At 41.8% G+C, this 16,562-nt stretch overlaps 1 protein-coding gene across 1 annotated transcript; it reads left to right on the forward strand.

The window, feature by feature from the left end:
* The first annotated feature begins 4,179 nt into the window (after positions 1 to 4,179).
* On the forward strand, positions 4,180 to 12,470 carry LOC143825324 (vomeronasal type-2 receptor 26-like). The gene is made up of 6 exons (XM_077313349.1): positions 4,180 to 4,397; positions 5,415 to 5,592; positions 7,667 to 8,527; positions 8,896 to 9,123; positions 10,807 to 10,933; positions 11,560 to 12,470. Exons 1-6 carry the CDS (start codon positions 4,180 to 4,182, stop codon positions 12,468 to 12,470), a joined length of 2,523 nt encoding a protein of 840 aa, XP_077169464.1.
* The last annotated feature ends 4,092 nt before the right edge of the window (positions 12,471 to 16,562 follow it).

The following is a 16,562-nucleotide window of genomic DNA, read 5'->3' on the forward strand; positions in this document are numbered from 1 at the left end:
CAGCTACATAATTCTATGTCACTGGGAACTCCATTAAATTTTTGCTGCCCCTCGTACATCTCCCATTTGCCTTGAACTGCCTGGAAGCCCTAAAAACAGACCTGCCATCTCTAGGCATTCATTTTTAAAGCCTAGTTTTCATGATTGCTTTTCTCAATGCTCATACTGTTCACCATTGAGGAAGACTAGAGTGCACTTTTGCTAAGGTGTAGTCAACATATTTTAATCAATACTTCCATTTCTATTTCTCTCCATCCCTTGGGAACATTGCTGGAACAAAACAAAGAGCAAAGCTATCATCTTGTGCTAGTCTATGACTGCAATAAAACTAACTAAGAGCAAAGCTGTCTGCTCACTGATATTCTGCAGAGTACTACCGAGGCATTGAATGAATCCAGTGAGCGTGCCGTTCCATTCCAAGATGTTCTACTAGGGAATGACTGAAGCACAACAAGATAACAAATGCTGGAAGATGGTGGTATTTGTCACTTCAATGTTCATACTGCTTGGGCATGTGGCGTACAAATCTGTGTCAGTTCAATGCTCGACTAGACACCCACTACCTATTGTTCACAAGTACTATCGGGCAGGTGACCTGCTCATTGCTGGAATTGTTTCTAATGTGTTTAAATTCTCTGATACTTCCACATTTGAAGTGCATCCCTCTCCCAGTTCCTCTGATTCAGTTCTGTAAGAAGGATTTCTTTTCTCAATATTGCATTATTATATTATTTGCATTGTCATGAATGGTTGAGCACATGGTTTACCTCCTAGTGAATCTTCACCTACAATTGCAATGGTTTCCTAAGAATATATCTGTGATCTCCTCAGTTTGGATGCTTACATGACAAACAACCAACACAAACATTTGTAGACTTGGAGGTAGACTTCCAGATTTTGTTGTTGATTTAATGCCAGAATCTTGTCTCTAATTCAAGGAGCTTTTAGAACACACATTCACAGGACAAGTTTCCATTGTTGGTTGAACAGAAGCGTTAGTACAAATCAGAATGTTTGTCGTTTGAGAGGATGGACATGGTTATAGCATGGTTATAGCATATACCATCTGCTTGGTATGTAGAATATCCTGGGTTGATTATTGGCTCATTCATTTAATGGATATGAGAGCACGTTATACAAAAGAACTCTGCCTGAAATCCGGGAAACCCCTGCTGCCATTATGAGTAGACAATCCTTGCTTTGATGGACCAAACGTCTAATTTCATATGTCAGCTTCAAATGCATCTGTATCTCAAATGTAAGAGTTCTTAATTCTTAGGAGCAGTCTCTCAATGTTGAACCTACTTTTAGATCTGTCTGTGGCATCCAGAACACATTGCAGATTACAGATCCTCAGAATGATGCTGCAATAGCCATTTGAAGCCCTTTGTGAATGTATTGCTTGTCCATAAGGCTGTAAAGGAAGAGGTCTCAAAACCATTTCACTGCTAAATCTGCCATTTAGAGAAATCAAATGTTCCCGATGTAGGTGCCCTCTTAGGAATTTGGAATTTGTCTTCCTTCCATTTATTTGGTAAAACAGTAACTATTTTAGCCCAAGACAGAGTGATGACACTGCAATGAAACTTCCCTCCACTAAGGGGAGGTTCATTCCGAACTACAAGTGTGACCACAAGAACAACTTAGTCACAGGATTCCAGAGATACACTGGCCTCATAGTTCATGGAATGACAACAAGCCATTAACGTTTCTTTTTCTTTTAGAAGAGATTTCATGGTCTGAAGGCAGAAATTGGCCTTTGTGAAATATCAGAGTCCAAGGGACATCACAGAATGAGGATATAGAATGGAGAGCCAAAATAATTAATAGATGTTTGTTTAGCTTTGCAGACTATAATCAATATGATAATGGAAAACATGTCCATGATCTCTTAGGGCTTGTGATTGTGAAAAAGTGACCTGTGATATGTTCTTTGTACCATGAAGTTTTCATGTGGCAAAGCATTTTAAATGCCACCATGTCCATCATACCACCAAAATCATTTTTTCTTTTAATACTTATATTGTTTTACTAGTCTTTACTATTGTTTTATAGTCTTATATTGTTTTACTAGGGGCCAATCCCATTGCATTCAGGAAAAAAATGGTTGTTAGATTGGGGAGCGGGTCGAATAACTCTACGGATGGCCTCTCCTTCCCCAGGACCTGGAAAGGCTTTAGGCTGGAGGCTCCGGGGAAGGGAACTCATTGGCAGGGGCAGCTCTCACACAGCAGGGATCTGCAGCTTCCAAGCATCAGAGGGAAGCGGAAGGAGGAGGGTAGGGAGTGGAAGGCAATTAGATGGCTGATGGACAGACAGGCAAGCTGGTTGGAGGAGGAGGCACTCAGGGGCATAACATTCTCCCTTAGTTTGTGGTAAGCGCTGAGGACATGCTCCTCCTCCAAGGCGTTACAACCGCACTCGGGTCTCAAAGGGCATTAAAGCCTATATATGAATGTGGCCAGAATTTCTATGGAATTATAATGGGGTGACCATCTGGTTCTGTCTGATGAGGCTGGGGGATTCGGTTTCGGGGTATTTTAAACTAATAAGTGGTTTGCCCAACAGTGGCCGGCATGCTGGACTGCAGGGTTACTCTACCGGGCTTGTCCTTTTTTATTAAAGCAATGTAGAACTTGGATCCTGGGGCTTTGTTTCTTGCTCAGAGGATGGTGAAAGACTGGGCCAGGAAGGCCCTGACAGTGTTTGAAGCCAGGAAATAAATTACATGGAATATTTTGGAAGGGCTAGTACAGCAGTTGATAGCAGTTTCTTCCACAGTGCATGAGGTGGATTTATTTAAGCCATGTTCACTTTGGAATTTCACGGGTCATACCACTGTGGTGAGTTTGTGGCACTGTTATGTTTTGCTGGAGTGTACACAGCTCTGAGAATTGAAGATGTGGAATTCGCCCATCATAGGCTCTTCATATGGGTGTGGAGGTTCAATACGGACCAGTTGGACAGAGGAGCAGTGGTGTGGCTACACAGGGAGAGCTATCATGCTTTATGCTCAGTTTGGAGCATTCCTGTGTTTTTAGCTTTGCAGTCTCCAGGTACGGGCACATACCTGATCAACAGGGCTGGACAGTGTCTCTCCATATTTCAGTTCACAGTCATGTTAAGGCAATGCCTGTGTAATTTGGGTTTGAGGTCGGAATGTTATGGCACACAATCCTTCTGTATAGGGGCTGCCCATAGACATTTGAGGATGGGGACTATCTGCAGGAGATCATGTGGCTTGGATGTTGGAAGCTGCATGCCTTTAGGGCTTCCATCTGTCCTGGCATGTCTCACTATTTCCCCAGCCCTGGACTAAACCTAAAATTAACAAAGATATGCATAAATTTGGGTAGGGATTGGGGGTGCAGTTGTGGAGTACCTAGTTGGTACCCCTGGTTCAGGGCTGATGGAATGCACCTCTCAGATTGGGGGTATGACATTTGGGATCAGGGCGGCTCTTGCATCATGGCTGCAAGGCATGGGAGGGTTACCAGGAATGGGGGCAATTGGCTCTCGTCCAATGGCTGTTCTTATCATAGAGTTTCTTGTTATACCAAAAGCTACCATTGTCTCTTCTAAGTAGATCTAGAAATCACTGGAAACTCTATGCTCAGAATTTGCACAAAGGATCCAATGTCTTATTTTTCTCTTTTTCCTGCAGGAACTTTGCCCCACCCACACCCCGTTCTCCTGGCCTTTGCCTTTCATTGCCTAAATGCCCTTAGTAACAGATCTCATTTGTGTCAGAGAAGGGTGTATGTAATCTCTACCATTTCACTTGTTAAAGCCTTGTTTTCTTGGTTGCTATTCTCATTGCTCATTAAAGTATGATTACCACTTTCATATCTAGTCAACATGTCGTCTTCTGTAAAGTTGCAGAAAGCATGTTCATCTGAGGAGGCAAATTACCTTCACTGTAATCAGCAAATTCATTCTTATTACTTCCATTTTTCTTTCTCCATCCCTTGGGGTATCCAGTGATTACTAGGATCAGCACTCAAAAATCTTTCTCAGCCATCCAGAGCTGGAACAGGGCTGTTTATTCAGTGATTCTTTACACTGTACCATCCTGGCTAGAGAGTTTGCTTCCATCTCAAGATCTACTACTAAGGAATGCTGGAATGTTCAATATGTGACCAGATGAATTGCTGTCTACAAGAAAGATGTCCATGCAAGATGGTGCTATTTGTCACTACCATATTAGTGCTGCTGGGGCAGGTGGCATGCAAATCTGTGTCTGTTCAATGCTCGACTAGACAACCCCTTCCTATTGTTCACAAGTATTACCAATCAGGAGACCTCCTCATTGCTGGCATCATTTCTCTTATTTCTCAGTTCTTAGATACCCTCACATTTGAAGCATGTCCTTCTGCCAGTTCATCAGATACAGTCCTGTAAGAAGGATTTTTCCCCTGTAGTATAGATCAATTAAAAAATAATTAATGAAATGCTTCAGATATGATACTATGTGCATGGTTTCTTTCATACTGAATTGTTGGTTTTAAATAGATGAAATCCTTAAGCAAATCAATGTGATCTTCTTAGTTTTAATGCTTTAATTTGATGAATTCCAAATTAGGCTGTTAATTTAATGGTAGAATATCATCTCTGTTTCAAAGAGTGTTCCAGCTGTAGAACATAGTTAAACAGGTAAAAGTCCATATTGAGTTCAACAGAAACTTTAGCCCAATCAATATGTTTGTACCTTGAGAGGAGGGGACAAGGCTCAGTAGTATTAGATCTGCTTGGCATGTAGAAAATGTGGTTTTGATGCATGGCATATTCAATTAAAGGATCTTAGAGCAGATTGTGTTAAGGAAGAACCTCTGACTTATATCCTAGAGACTTGGTGGCAATATGGGTAGACAATCGTTTTTTTGATTGACCAGAAATCCGAGTCCATAGAAGCCAGCTTCAAATGTAGCTGTGTCTCAAATATAAGTTTCCTAAATTGGAAAGAGGCAGCCTCTCAAATTTAGCACCCCTTGTGTACATTTCTCTAGCATTCAAAATTACAGACACTTTGAATGTAACTACCATAAACGTTGGAAAAGTATTTTTGATTTTACTGCCTGTCTGTATGTCTGCAAAGGGAAAAAATTCAAAACCTGTTGAAACTGCTATCTGGAATAGCCAGATCTTCCAGATTGTGGTAGCCCTCATACTTGTCCAGCCTCAGAGCAATTTAATTTGCTTCTCTTCATTTTATTTGGTAAAACAATATATTGCTGAAATGCATGGAATGCCATCTTAAGTCAACTTGCTGTGATGCAGCATCTCTCTCACTCTCATTGCAGAGTATACATTCAGCTTTACCAGAACATCCTGGCTTTGGTGTTTGCTGTAAAGGAGATCAATGAACATCCTCAACTTTTACCCAACATCACTCTGGGTATCCACATCTACAATAGCTATTTTAGCCCAAGATTGAGCTATCAAGCAGCACTGGAACTTCTCTCCACTAAGGGGAGGTTCATTCCGAACTACAAGTGTGACAACCAGGACAACTTAGTCGCAGTGTTGGGGGGACCAAACTCTGATTTATGTTTCTACGTTGCAGACATTCTGGGCCTTTTCAAGGTTCCACAGGTATATGGGCCTCATGCCATTAATATTTCCTTTGCTTATAGTAGAGGCCTCAGGGTCTGAAGATAGAAACTAAAAGGTAAAGTTAAAGATATTCCCAGTGCAGGCACCAAGTTATGTCTGACCCTTGGGGGGATGCCCTCCAGCGTTTTCATGGCAGACTCAATACAGGATGGCCTTGCCAGTGTCTTCCCCAGTCATTACCATTCCCCCCCCAGCAAGCTGGGTACTCATTTTACCGACCTCGGAAGGACGGAAGGCTGAGTCAACCTTGAGCCGGCTGCTGGGATCGAACTCCCCACCTCATGGACAGCTTCAGACAGCATTTCTACTGCTTACCACTCTGCGCCACAAGAGGCAGAAACTAGCCTCTAATAAATACCAAAGGGACATCCTACCTGCTGGCCAAGGAACCGAATAAGGGAGGAAAACATAATTCATGGAAAGATGTTTAGCCATGCTGATTGTTAATTGAAGCATTTTCTGTTTTGTGGAATACAGAACTGTGTTTCCATTGTTTAGTTGTGTACCAGAATAGAAGATTAACCCACTGCTTGACAGGTGTTGTTCCTTGTCTAGTGAAGTTTCATGTGACCTAGGCTCCAATACCTATTCGTCCATCATCCCTTTCCCTATTTAATCTGAATGCGCCCAATGCAGTGCAAATCTCAACAGTTGCTGAACCAATAGCCTACTCTTGCTTTACTAACTCCTTTTCCTTTGATGAGGTTGCAAGTTTTTAACGTATATTTATTTAGAAAATACAGGAAAATGCTACTTACAGTTACCTATGGAAGTTACTATTTAAAAAACAGTTTCATAGAACATAAATGTAAGTGTATATTGAGAAGTTATAGACTAGATATTATATGAAATTCATAATTAATAAACAATCCTGAGCCCCCTGACCCCCACCCAGCTTTTTGATTCTGTTGTTAGATACAATCAAGTATTGGTCTCCAGTTTTTCCTAAATTCCAATGTTGATTTTTTGTTTATCAAAAAAGGTAAGCTTTGCCATTGTGTTGTAATCTTACAATGTATTTAACCAGTCTATAATATTGGGTGATTAATTCTTTTTCCTGCTTTTCTAGCTGGCTAGGAGCAATATACTGGGGAAGGCACTGGCAAACCACCCCATATTGAGTCTGCCATGAAAACGCTGGAGGGCGTCACCCCAAGGGTCAGACATGACTCGGTGCTTGCACAGGGGATACCTTTACCTTTACCTTTACCTTTAGGAGCAGTATGTGTTGGACATATGTTATGAATTTTAGTTCTCTTTCATAACATTTATATGAAAATCTCTCCCTATGGCTTGCTAATTACCTTCAAATCAAGAATGATCGATTTTTGGGTTTGAAGACTCTTCTTTTGATCCTCAGTAGTAGTAGTAGATTATATAGAGCCTCTTGTGGCGCAGAGTGGTAAGACAGCAGACATGCAGTTTGAAAGCTCTGCCTGGGAGATCAATCCCAGCAGCCGGCTCAAGGTTGACTCAGCCTTCCATCCTTCCGAGGTCAGTAAAATGAGTACCCAGCTTGCTGGGGGGTAAACGGTAATGACTGGGGAAGGCACTGGCAAACAACCCCATATTGAGTCTTCCATGAAAACACTAGAGGGCGTCACCCCAAGGGTCAGACATGACTCGGTGCTTGCACAGGGGATACCTTTACCTTTTAGTAGTAGATTATGAAAAAGATTTTTAGAAACATGAGCACATTTTGTGGGGGTTAAAGCTTTTCACCTGCAAAAAGTGGGCTATTAAGTGTAATAAAAATATAGAAAAAGTTGCTGAAGTAGATTCCAGATGACCAATAAGAGGGAATATCATTAGATCATTCTTAAATGTGTCATCAACACTTCTCAGATTTGAGAGTACTGGGATATACCATGCCACTTTTCCTTCCAATTGATATGTTCAGGATTTTTTTTAAAAAATAGTGGTTTATGAAGGCAAAAGTTGTGATTTGGAATTTGGAAGGAAGTGCTAAACTTTGGCATGAATATCATTTGTTAATGGCACATTCATCAACCCTACCCAAATCACTTCCTGATATTTATTTCCTTTCCTTCAGCTCCTCTATGGTTTTGCTCCTGTGATGACCAACAAAAATAATGGGGCTTTCCTCTACACAATGTTCCCCAGTTGGGCTAATCAATACATGGGGATTATGAAATTGCTGCTTTATTTCAGATGGATATGGGTCGGAGTGATCTATGTAGATGATGACTATGGCCAAGAATTTATACAGGAGGTGTTACCTACCTTTTCTGAGCATGGTGTCTGCTTTGATTTTATAGCAAAGTTCCCAACAATGACTTTTTCTAGTTCTTTTTCAGTAATGGAGGAAAGAAACGACAACTTAAGCATAGTTGTTATGCTAAGCACAACAAAAGCAGTGGTGGTACATGGTGAAATTGAAACCATAGTTATTTTTCGAATAATGTTGAGGACTGCAGAATTTGCTGAAATATCAATGAGGATGAAAGCCAAAGTCTGGATTTTTACAGCCCAAGTGGTTTTCACATCAATTGCAATGCAGACAAATTGGGATATAGACTTTATCCATGGTGCTTTATCCTTTGCAGTTCCCTTCCAGGAGGTGTCAGGATTTGATCAGTTCCTTCGGGCAAGAGACCCCACCTCTGAAAAAGAGGATGGCTTCATTGGGGACTTCTGGAAACATGCCTTTGGCTGTTCACTCCCCAGTACCACTGAAGCCATCACTGATGATGAAATCTGCACTGAAGTGGAGAAGCTGGAGAGTCTTCCTGGTTCTGTCTTTGAAATGAGCATGACTGCGCACAGCTACAGCATCTACATGGCTGTCTATGTGGTGGCACATGCGTTACATGCTATGCAAGTATCCATGCTGAAGCACCGAGGATGGGCAGATGGAGAGAGAAAAAAGTTTCTGAATCAACAGCCATGGCAGGTAATGTCTATAAGGCACTTAAAGGTAGAGTAGTTGAACAAGAAACCATAGACTGCAAATGCCCCTTTTTGCATTTTAGTATTTAAACATCTTTTTCATAACCATTCAGTACTTACATTTAAGGGGTGGAGCTTTACCTTACAGGCTTGTCTTACAGGAAGTCCTCAAATACAATCCCATTCATCTCCAGGGGAAAAGTTCCCAGTAGGTGATGAGGAACTCTTCTTCCTGAGACCCTGGAGAGCTGCTGCCGAACTGAGTAGACTTACTATAGTTCAAAGGGCATCCATTAAGGGATAAAAATTGGATTCTTATGACTGGACTTAACTGCTGTAACCAAGTATTAATATTCTTATATATGTATCTAGTTCCATGAATTTCTGAAAAGGGCATCAATCAACTACACTGCTAAGTACCTGGTTTCCCTTGATTCAAGTGTGGAGCTTGAGACCGGACTTGATATCATCAACTGGGTCACATTTCCAAACAAGTCCTTTCTTAGAGCTAAAGTTGGAAGAACTGACTTCAAAGCTTCAGATGATAAAGTGTTTACCATTCATAAAGATGCAATCATTTGGCCTCACATGTTTAATCAGGTGAGCTTTATACAATTTCTGGAACATATTATTTTAGATTCCTGAAGTTCCAAGGCTGTGTCCTATTTTAAAGACTGGAAAAATTCTTCCTATGTGGTCTGTCAATTAAATAAGTCCCAATTCAATCATATTGACTTGCAGCAGGGCATTCTGGGCTCAAGGAAGACATGCATACAATTGTGTTGACTTAAACCAAACACAGGTCTCCTTGCTGCTGGGATCCTATCCACAGGAAGAGCCAGTGGTGCCCTGGGGCCCACCCGGTTCCCCCACCAGGAATGTGGGTCCCCTTGCCGCTAGATTTCTAACATGGGGAAGTGCCTACCTGGGGTGCCAAGAGGAAGAGCCCACTTCCCTTGGCATCACCCCAGGTTACCCGGCACTGTGAACCCTGGGGTGCCAAGTAGAGGCATCCAGGTGGGCTAACTGGCACCCTGGGCTAACTGGCATTGCTAGCTCCAAGTCTCCACAGCTGGGTTGGCCCTGCTCGCAGACTTGCCAGCTCGTAGGGCGGTCCCCAACCTAGGGAGTCCAATGTGCAGACCAATCTCCCCCCAAACAGGCTCTATCCCATGCCAAATCCACAGTATGTGACAAAATGCAATATAAAGACATCATCCAGAGGCCATACAGATATAAGAGATGAAAGATTTAAGGCCTCCCACACAGGTTGTTGTTGAATTGAAAGAACTGAGGCCTACTGCACAGGGCTGTTGTGCAGATGAAACAGGAGACAAAAGAACCTCCACAACATTATCCAGGTTCATCTGCAGAATAACGCTGTGCAGTGGCCTCAAATCTGCAGACAGTTGCAAAGAAGAAATACACATGGATTGGCTGTGTCTAACCCCCGGCCAGAGCGGTATTTTAAATGGGAAGGGGATTTTCTGTGGCCTCCCTGTCAGCCATTTGGCAGAAGGAGAAATCCCCCCCTCAAAAGGAAAGCCCACCCCCATTCCGTGAGGCTCCCCAGCATTGCTCTTGGAAATGCCTCAGTCAGGGGATGCTAAAGGCTCAGTTTCAGCAGGCCTGGAGGGGGAGGGAGCGCTCTCACCAGCCTCCTACCAGCTCTGTCAGTGTTTGGAGGCAATTTACAGTTGGACATGACAGTTAAGACAGCCTTGGGGTGAAAAGGTCTGGTGCATCCTGTCCAAGCCTCTGTTCTCATCCCCCCTGGAAGCCCTACTGACCTCCTCTCCCTGCGGTGGTCAGGAGCAGACTGGCAACAATGTCCCCAGATTGCCCCTGGCTGGGCTGGGTGGGCAGGTCGGGAGGCGCTTTGTGCTACCCCACTGGATGGAACTCTTGTCTGTCTTGGTGAGAGCCCAATCGGAAAGCTCTTTATACCTTCAAATTGGCTCCTCACCCGACTGGCTGGAATTCTTGTCAGTCCACAGCCAAGGGGCCAATCATTGGCCCCTGTTTCCTATCCTGGACTCAGGCCACCCCCCTTAGCCTTACTGTTTTATTTATAACGCTTCCTGAGTGGTTTACAGATATGTAATTCTGATGAAAACATTCAGGTATCCTGTTGCATATCTAGTGAACTCCAAAAGATATCCTGTTAGGCCCAGTCAGGGGCAACCCTCTTGTTACACAGGAGACTGACCAGTGATAACACCATCTCTAGAAATATATTTTGTGAATGTGAAAAACCTACTCCTGTCTTCTGTCTATGGACAGGTGCAGCCCCTTTCTCTCTGCAATGACAGGTGCCAGTCTGGCTATAGTAAGAAAAAGAAAGAAGGGAAACCTTTTTGTTGCTATGACTGCCTTCCATGTCCAGAAGGGAAGATTTCAATCCTGGAGGGTAAGGGTTTAAACACACCAAGTTTGCAAAATATTTCTGCATCTTCTCCTAATATCACATTAAAAATAAATCATCCGAAGGCTGGTATTTAGTAATAATTACAGCTATAATATATTTGAGGCTTTTAATTTTAGGTTTTTAAAAAAAGATTTGGAAGAGTGCTTCAGAAGAGTGAAGATGCAGGCTAAATGTTGTTGATATTACAGAAATTGGCATGTTAACAATGAAATCTGTTTTCCATTTTGTTTCCAGTGGTGGTGAGTGTTGCAGATATGATACAACAGGCTGTTACAACATCTGGGATATGTGTGATTTAGTGTGTTATATGTGCAATCAATCAAATGTTTAGGTGGACATGCTTGCATAAGGTGGACGTGCTATTGACTTCCAGGTTCTGAAATTAAAAAACACATTCAGTAATGAAGTTTAACTGACCAAGGACAAAAATCATATATGAACGGTGCTGTTCCTGTATCATTCATTAACAGGAATAAAAAATAATAATTGCATGACTTGTGCAAAGTTGAGATTTCCATGTAGCAGCCCTATGGACTCTGTAGAAATATAGATAAATGCAGTTCACTATAAAGGGGGCTGACATATCTCTATTCACATTTAATTTTCAGATACCAATGACTGTTTTCAGTGTCCAGAAGATCAATATCCAAATACTAATCAGAACTGCTGCCTGCAGAAACAAATAAGTTTCTTGTCTTATGAAGAACCTTTGGGTACCACTTTGGCCAGTTTTGCAATTTCTTTCTCTTTTATGACAATTTTAGTGCTCAGGATCTTCAATAAGAACCAGGACACTCCCATAGTCAAAGCCAACAACCGGAATATCTCCTACATTCTCCTCATCTCCCTCCTATTCTCCTTCCTTTGCACTCTACTTTTCATTGGTCAACCTGGTAGGCTGTCATGTCTCCTTCGACAAATGACTTTTGGCATCATCTTCTCGGTGGCCATTTCTTGTGTGTTGGCCAAAACCGTCATTGTGGTTCTAGCCTTCATCACCACCAAGCCAGGCTCTAGGATGAGAAACTGGGTGGGAAAACGACTGGCCGTTTCCATAGTTCTTTCTTGCTCCTTTATTCAAACCTCTATTTGTACAGTGTGGGTAATAACTGCTCCTCCATTCCCAGATTTTGATGTGAACTCAATAACTGAAGAAATGATTCTGAGATGTAATGAAGGGTCAGTTGTCATGTTCTACTGTGTCTTGGGCTACATGGTTTTCCTGGCCATTGTGAGCTTCACTGTGGCTTTTTTAAGTAGGAAGCTACCTTATAGTTTCAATGAAGCCAAGTTCATCACCTTCAGCATGCTGATCTTCTGCAGTGTTTGGCTGACCTTTGTTCCAACTTATCTGAGCACCAGTGGGAAATACATGGTGGCTGTGGAGATCTTCTCTATCTTAGCTTCCAGTGCTGGGTTGCTGTTCTGCATATTTTTCCCTAAATGCTATATTATTCTTATGAGGCCAGAACTGAACATGAAGGGTCATATTACAAGAAAACAAAATGAAAGTCTTTAAAAAGTCCAGAACACCAATACATTGAAACTTAGACTCACTGAAGGAAAGTGAATAAAATATTACTTGATTCCCTTAAACCTTTGCTTTCATTTGTTTGTACTGAGATGGCAGTCTATCAGTACTGAGATGAGTGTGTTCTGCTGTGATATTTACATCTTCATTTAAGAGTCAGCAGTGAAGGACAATGGAGAAAGGACAGTGAAAAGGCATTGTCCTCCCATCCTGAACCCTGCTTAAGCTGAAGTCCTTTACAGCTAACATCAGTTACTAGTAAACACAGAGCTAGGCTATCTTCTTTCTTGGTTCAGTTAAGACTGACCAAAATGATATTTGTCCTGATATGCTCCTGAAAGTTTGCTAGAATTGCTGAGAATCCCACACCCTCATAAGACAGAGATGTCTTATTTCTCGTGAATAAAATTTGCTTACATTTCAACTTCTGCTCATTACGGGTAAATAATGATTAATTTTGCCTTATGCGTTTTTCTCCCTAGTTAGTTTTTCTGAGGTTACTTCTACTTCCACTTAAAATCTATGGAGAGTATAGATAAAGAGACAAGTCCATAACTGCTTGGTTTGTTAAAACAGGGTGATTAATCCCTTGATCCGTTAATTTCTGTGACTGTGTGTATAATTTTGTAAATTGACATCAAATAAGTAGTGGCATATAGTGTACAGATTTAGTGCTGGATTGCTGAGTTGCATATTTTCCCCTAAATGCTATATTATTTTTGTGAGGCCAGAACTGTGAAGGGTCAAATTACAAGATGACTGAATGAAAGATTTTATAAATCCACAACAGCTATACATTTCAATCTAGGCTGATTCTGCACTTACTTTGTTTTTTCCCTTGTGGATTCTTCTGAATTCAGATCAATTTGAACTTGGGTCTTCCTCTATCCTTTCTCCCTCCCCCCCCACCGCATTGAAACAGAAAGTGTTCTGCACTTGATTGGGGAAACTCAGAGTGGGGAGCAAAGTGCAGAAGGAATCTGTTTCTTTTCTTGAACGAGAGGGGGAAAGTGGATTGGAGACAGCAGAGGAGTGGGGAATAAATCCTAAAGACCAATATCTGCTGAGATAAATTAGAACTTCTGGAGCAGAGTCGCTTTAATACAAGCCTTGCAACTGGGAACCAGGAAGTCTTAGAACTGATGACCAGGCCAATCAGGGAAGTCTGCTTTGCTATGAGGCATGGAGAAGGGAATTAATTTACAAAAAGCAGAAATCTGCACACTTTCTGATGGTGTTTTTGCAAATATTGAGGGTTATATCCATTTTTGGATATCATGGGGGAAGGGTAGAGTTACTCCAGATCAATCATTCATGTTGCAGAGGGAAAATGTAAAGTGCCCAAATAAAAATGGAAATTATTTAAGTTGGAAGTGGGTAAAAAGCTCTGTACAGACTACACCCTAGACTAATTGAAGGAAACTGAAGGAAATATTACATGAATCATTTAAACCTTTGCTTTCATTAGGATGTAATGAAGTTGAAGTTTAGCTGCCCTGGGATGAGTGTTTTCTGCTGTGACATTTACATCCTCAATCAAATTTCAGTTGTGAAGGACAATGGAGAAAGGTTCTTGGTGAATGTTGGTATAGACTTAGAAGTCCATAATACCTTGGTTTGCAAAAAATATGGTGATTAATTCCTTGTTCCATTAATTTGTGAAACTATGTCTATAATATTTGTTAATTGTCATTAAATGTGTATAAGCATATATTGTAGTTTTTTTCTGCCTTGTTTCATTTCAAGTTTCCAGGAGCAGATGTTTCTTAAAATCAGTATTTTTGCAAGGATACTATGATGGCCTCTTCCACTTCCCCCCATCAGAGCCTAATTATCCCTAAAAAGAAAACCTCTGTCATGCCTTAGACTGAACCATTCAATTAACACCATTTCTTTATTCAGCATGGTTTAGTGGTTAAGAGTGTAGGGCAGCCAGGTCTGATTCCCTGCTCCTCCACATGCAGCCAGCTAGGTGACCTTGGGCTAGACATAGTCTGATCGTGTAGTTCTGACTGAGCAGTCCAGCCAGAGCTCTCTTAGCCTCACCTACCTCACAGGCTGCCTATTGTGGTGTGAGGGAGGCAAGGCGATTGTAAGTTGCATTGAGACTCCTTCTGGTAGAGAAAAGTGTAAAGAAAAACAATTTTTCTTCTATATCTAGGTTTCCCAACTGGTCACTGAAAAATAATTGGCATTCAATTCAGCCCTGGAACATTTAGGGAATGTGAAGGATTCCCTTTACCAAAACTCTTTCAGAATGTCCCTTGCAGCACTACTAAATTCAAACAAAACAAAAGGTTATATTTAATACACGGGGAAAGGTCAGATGGAATGAGGAGCTGAAAGCTTTGTGGTTAAACTGTGTAGTTTAAGTGTGGTTGCCAGCTCTGGGTTGAAAAATTCCTGGAGATTTGGGGATGGAGACCTGAGAGGTAAAGGGAGGAACATCAACAGGATGCAGTATCACAGATTCCACATTTCAAAGGTGTCATTTTCTCCAGGGTAACTTATTTCCTCAATCAGTAAAATAATTGGATTTCCAGGAGATCACCATGCCCCACATAGGGGGTGAGAACTCAAGGGTTAAGAGAGGCAGGATGAGAACTTCTCAATAAACACAGCCACCAGGTCCATGGATTCACAAGACCAGAACCTCAGGTCAGTTTGTCCCAACATGGAAATTGCATCTATGTTTTCTGGCCACCCAGTGTCCAGACATGAATTAATTTTTTTAGTCTACAGAATATTAGGAAGCATTTCCTGTCATTGAGGGCTGCCTTGGAGGATGGTGGAGTCTCCTTCATTGAACATTTTCAGGAAGATATTGAATGAAGAGGGCTTTAAACTAGATACAAAAGGGAAGCGAGATGTAAATTCAGAACTTGGTGGGATGGCAAGATCTGAACATGAGAAGATCTCAAATCGACGGGGAATCTTACATAAGCAGGGAACTACTAGCTTACAAGTTCAAAAGCCAAAACCATGAGGCACACAAAGGATGCATTACAATGTCTCTGAACTAATGCACAGAGTATGGGAAACAAGCAGGAGGAACTAGTAGTTGTAATAGAGGAAGGGGGCTATGACCTAATAGGAATCACAGAAACTTGGTGGGATAATACAATTGGAATACTAAAATTGAGGGGTACAATCTATACAGAAGGGATAGACAAGAAAAGAAGGGGGGATGTGTAGCGATATATGTTAGGAATCTTTATACTTGTGAACAAATACAGGTACCCGAGCTTGAAAGTTCAGTCGAGTGTATTTGGGTAAATATAAAAGGAGTAGTTCCTGACAGAGCGGTTTCTCAGTGGAACAGGTTTCCTCGGGAGGTGGTGGGTTCTCCATCTTTGGAAATTTTTAAACAGAGACTGTATAGCCATCTGATGGAGAGGCTGATTCTGTGAAGGCTCAAGGGGGTGGATGAGCGATAGGGTTGTGAGTGTCCTGCATAGTGCAGGGGGCTGGACTAGATGATCCATGAGGTATCTTCCAACTCTATGATTCTATGATTCTATAATTCTGTGATTCTATACTCTGCAACCTGGTGTATATGAAAGGGTGAGGAATCTCACATAAGACCCTGAGGGTTACTCTAGCGGGTTTGTCCTTTTTTTAGTACAGCAATGGGGAGCTGGGATCCTGGGGTTTTGTTTCTTGCCCAGAGGGTGGTGAAAGGCTAGGGGAGGAATTGTTGATGCCAGGAAGCCTGTAATCAGAAGATTCTGGAAGGGTGAGTAGGGGAGCTGCTGGCAGATTGTTCTACAGCACATGAGGTGACTTTATTTAGAGCCGTGTTCACGTTGACATTTCATAGGGCATTCATAGGACATTTCATAGGGCATTCTTATCATAAATTGTTATAACAAAAACTGTCATTGTATCTTCTAGGTAGTTCTAGAAATCATTGGGAACTCTATGATTAGAACTTGCACTGAGTATCCAAGGACTTGTTTTTTTCTCTTTTTTCCCTCCAGGAACTTTGGCCCACACCCCCACCCCATACTCCTGACCTTTGCCAATCACTGCATGGAAGCCCCTAGAAACGGATCTAGTTTGTGTCAGAGAAGGGTTTAT

Source organism: Paroedura picta, chromosome 16, assembly GCF_049243985.1.
Source record: "Paroedura picta isolate Pp20150507F chromosome 16, Ppicta_v3.0, whole genome shotgun sequence".
Lineage (NCBI taxonomy): Eukaryota > Metazoa > Chordata > Lepidosauria > Squamata > Gekkonidae > Paroedura > Paroedura picta.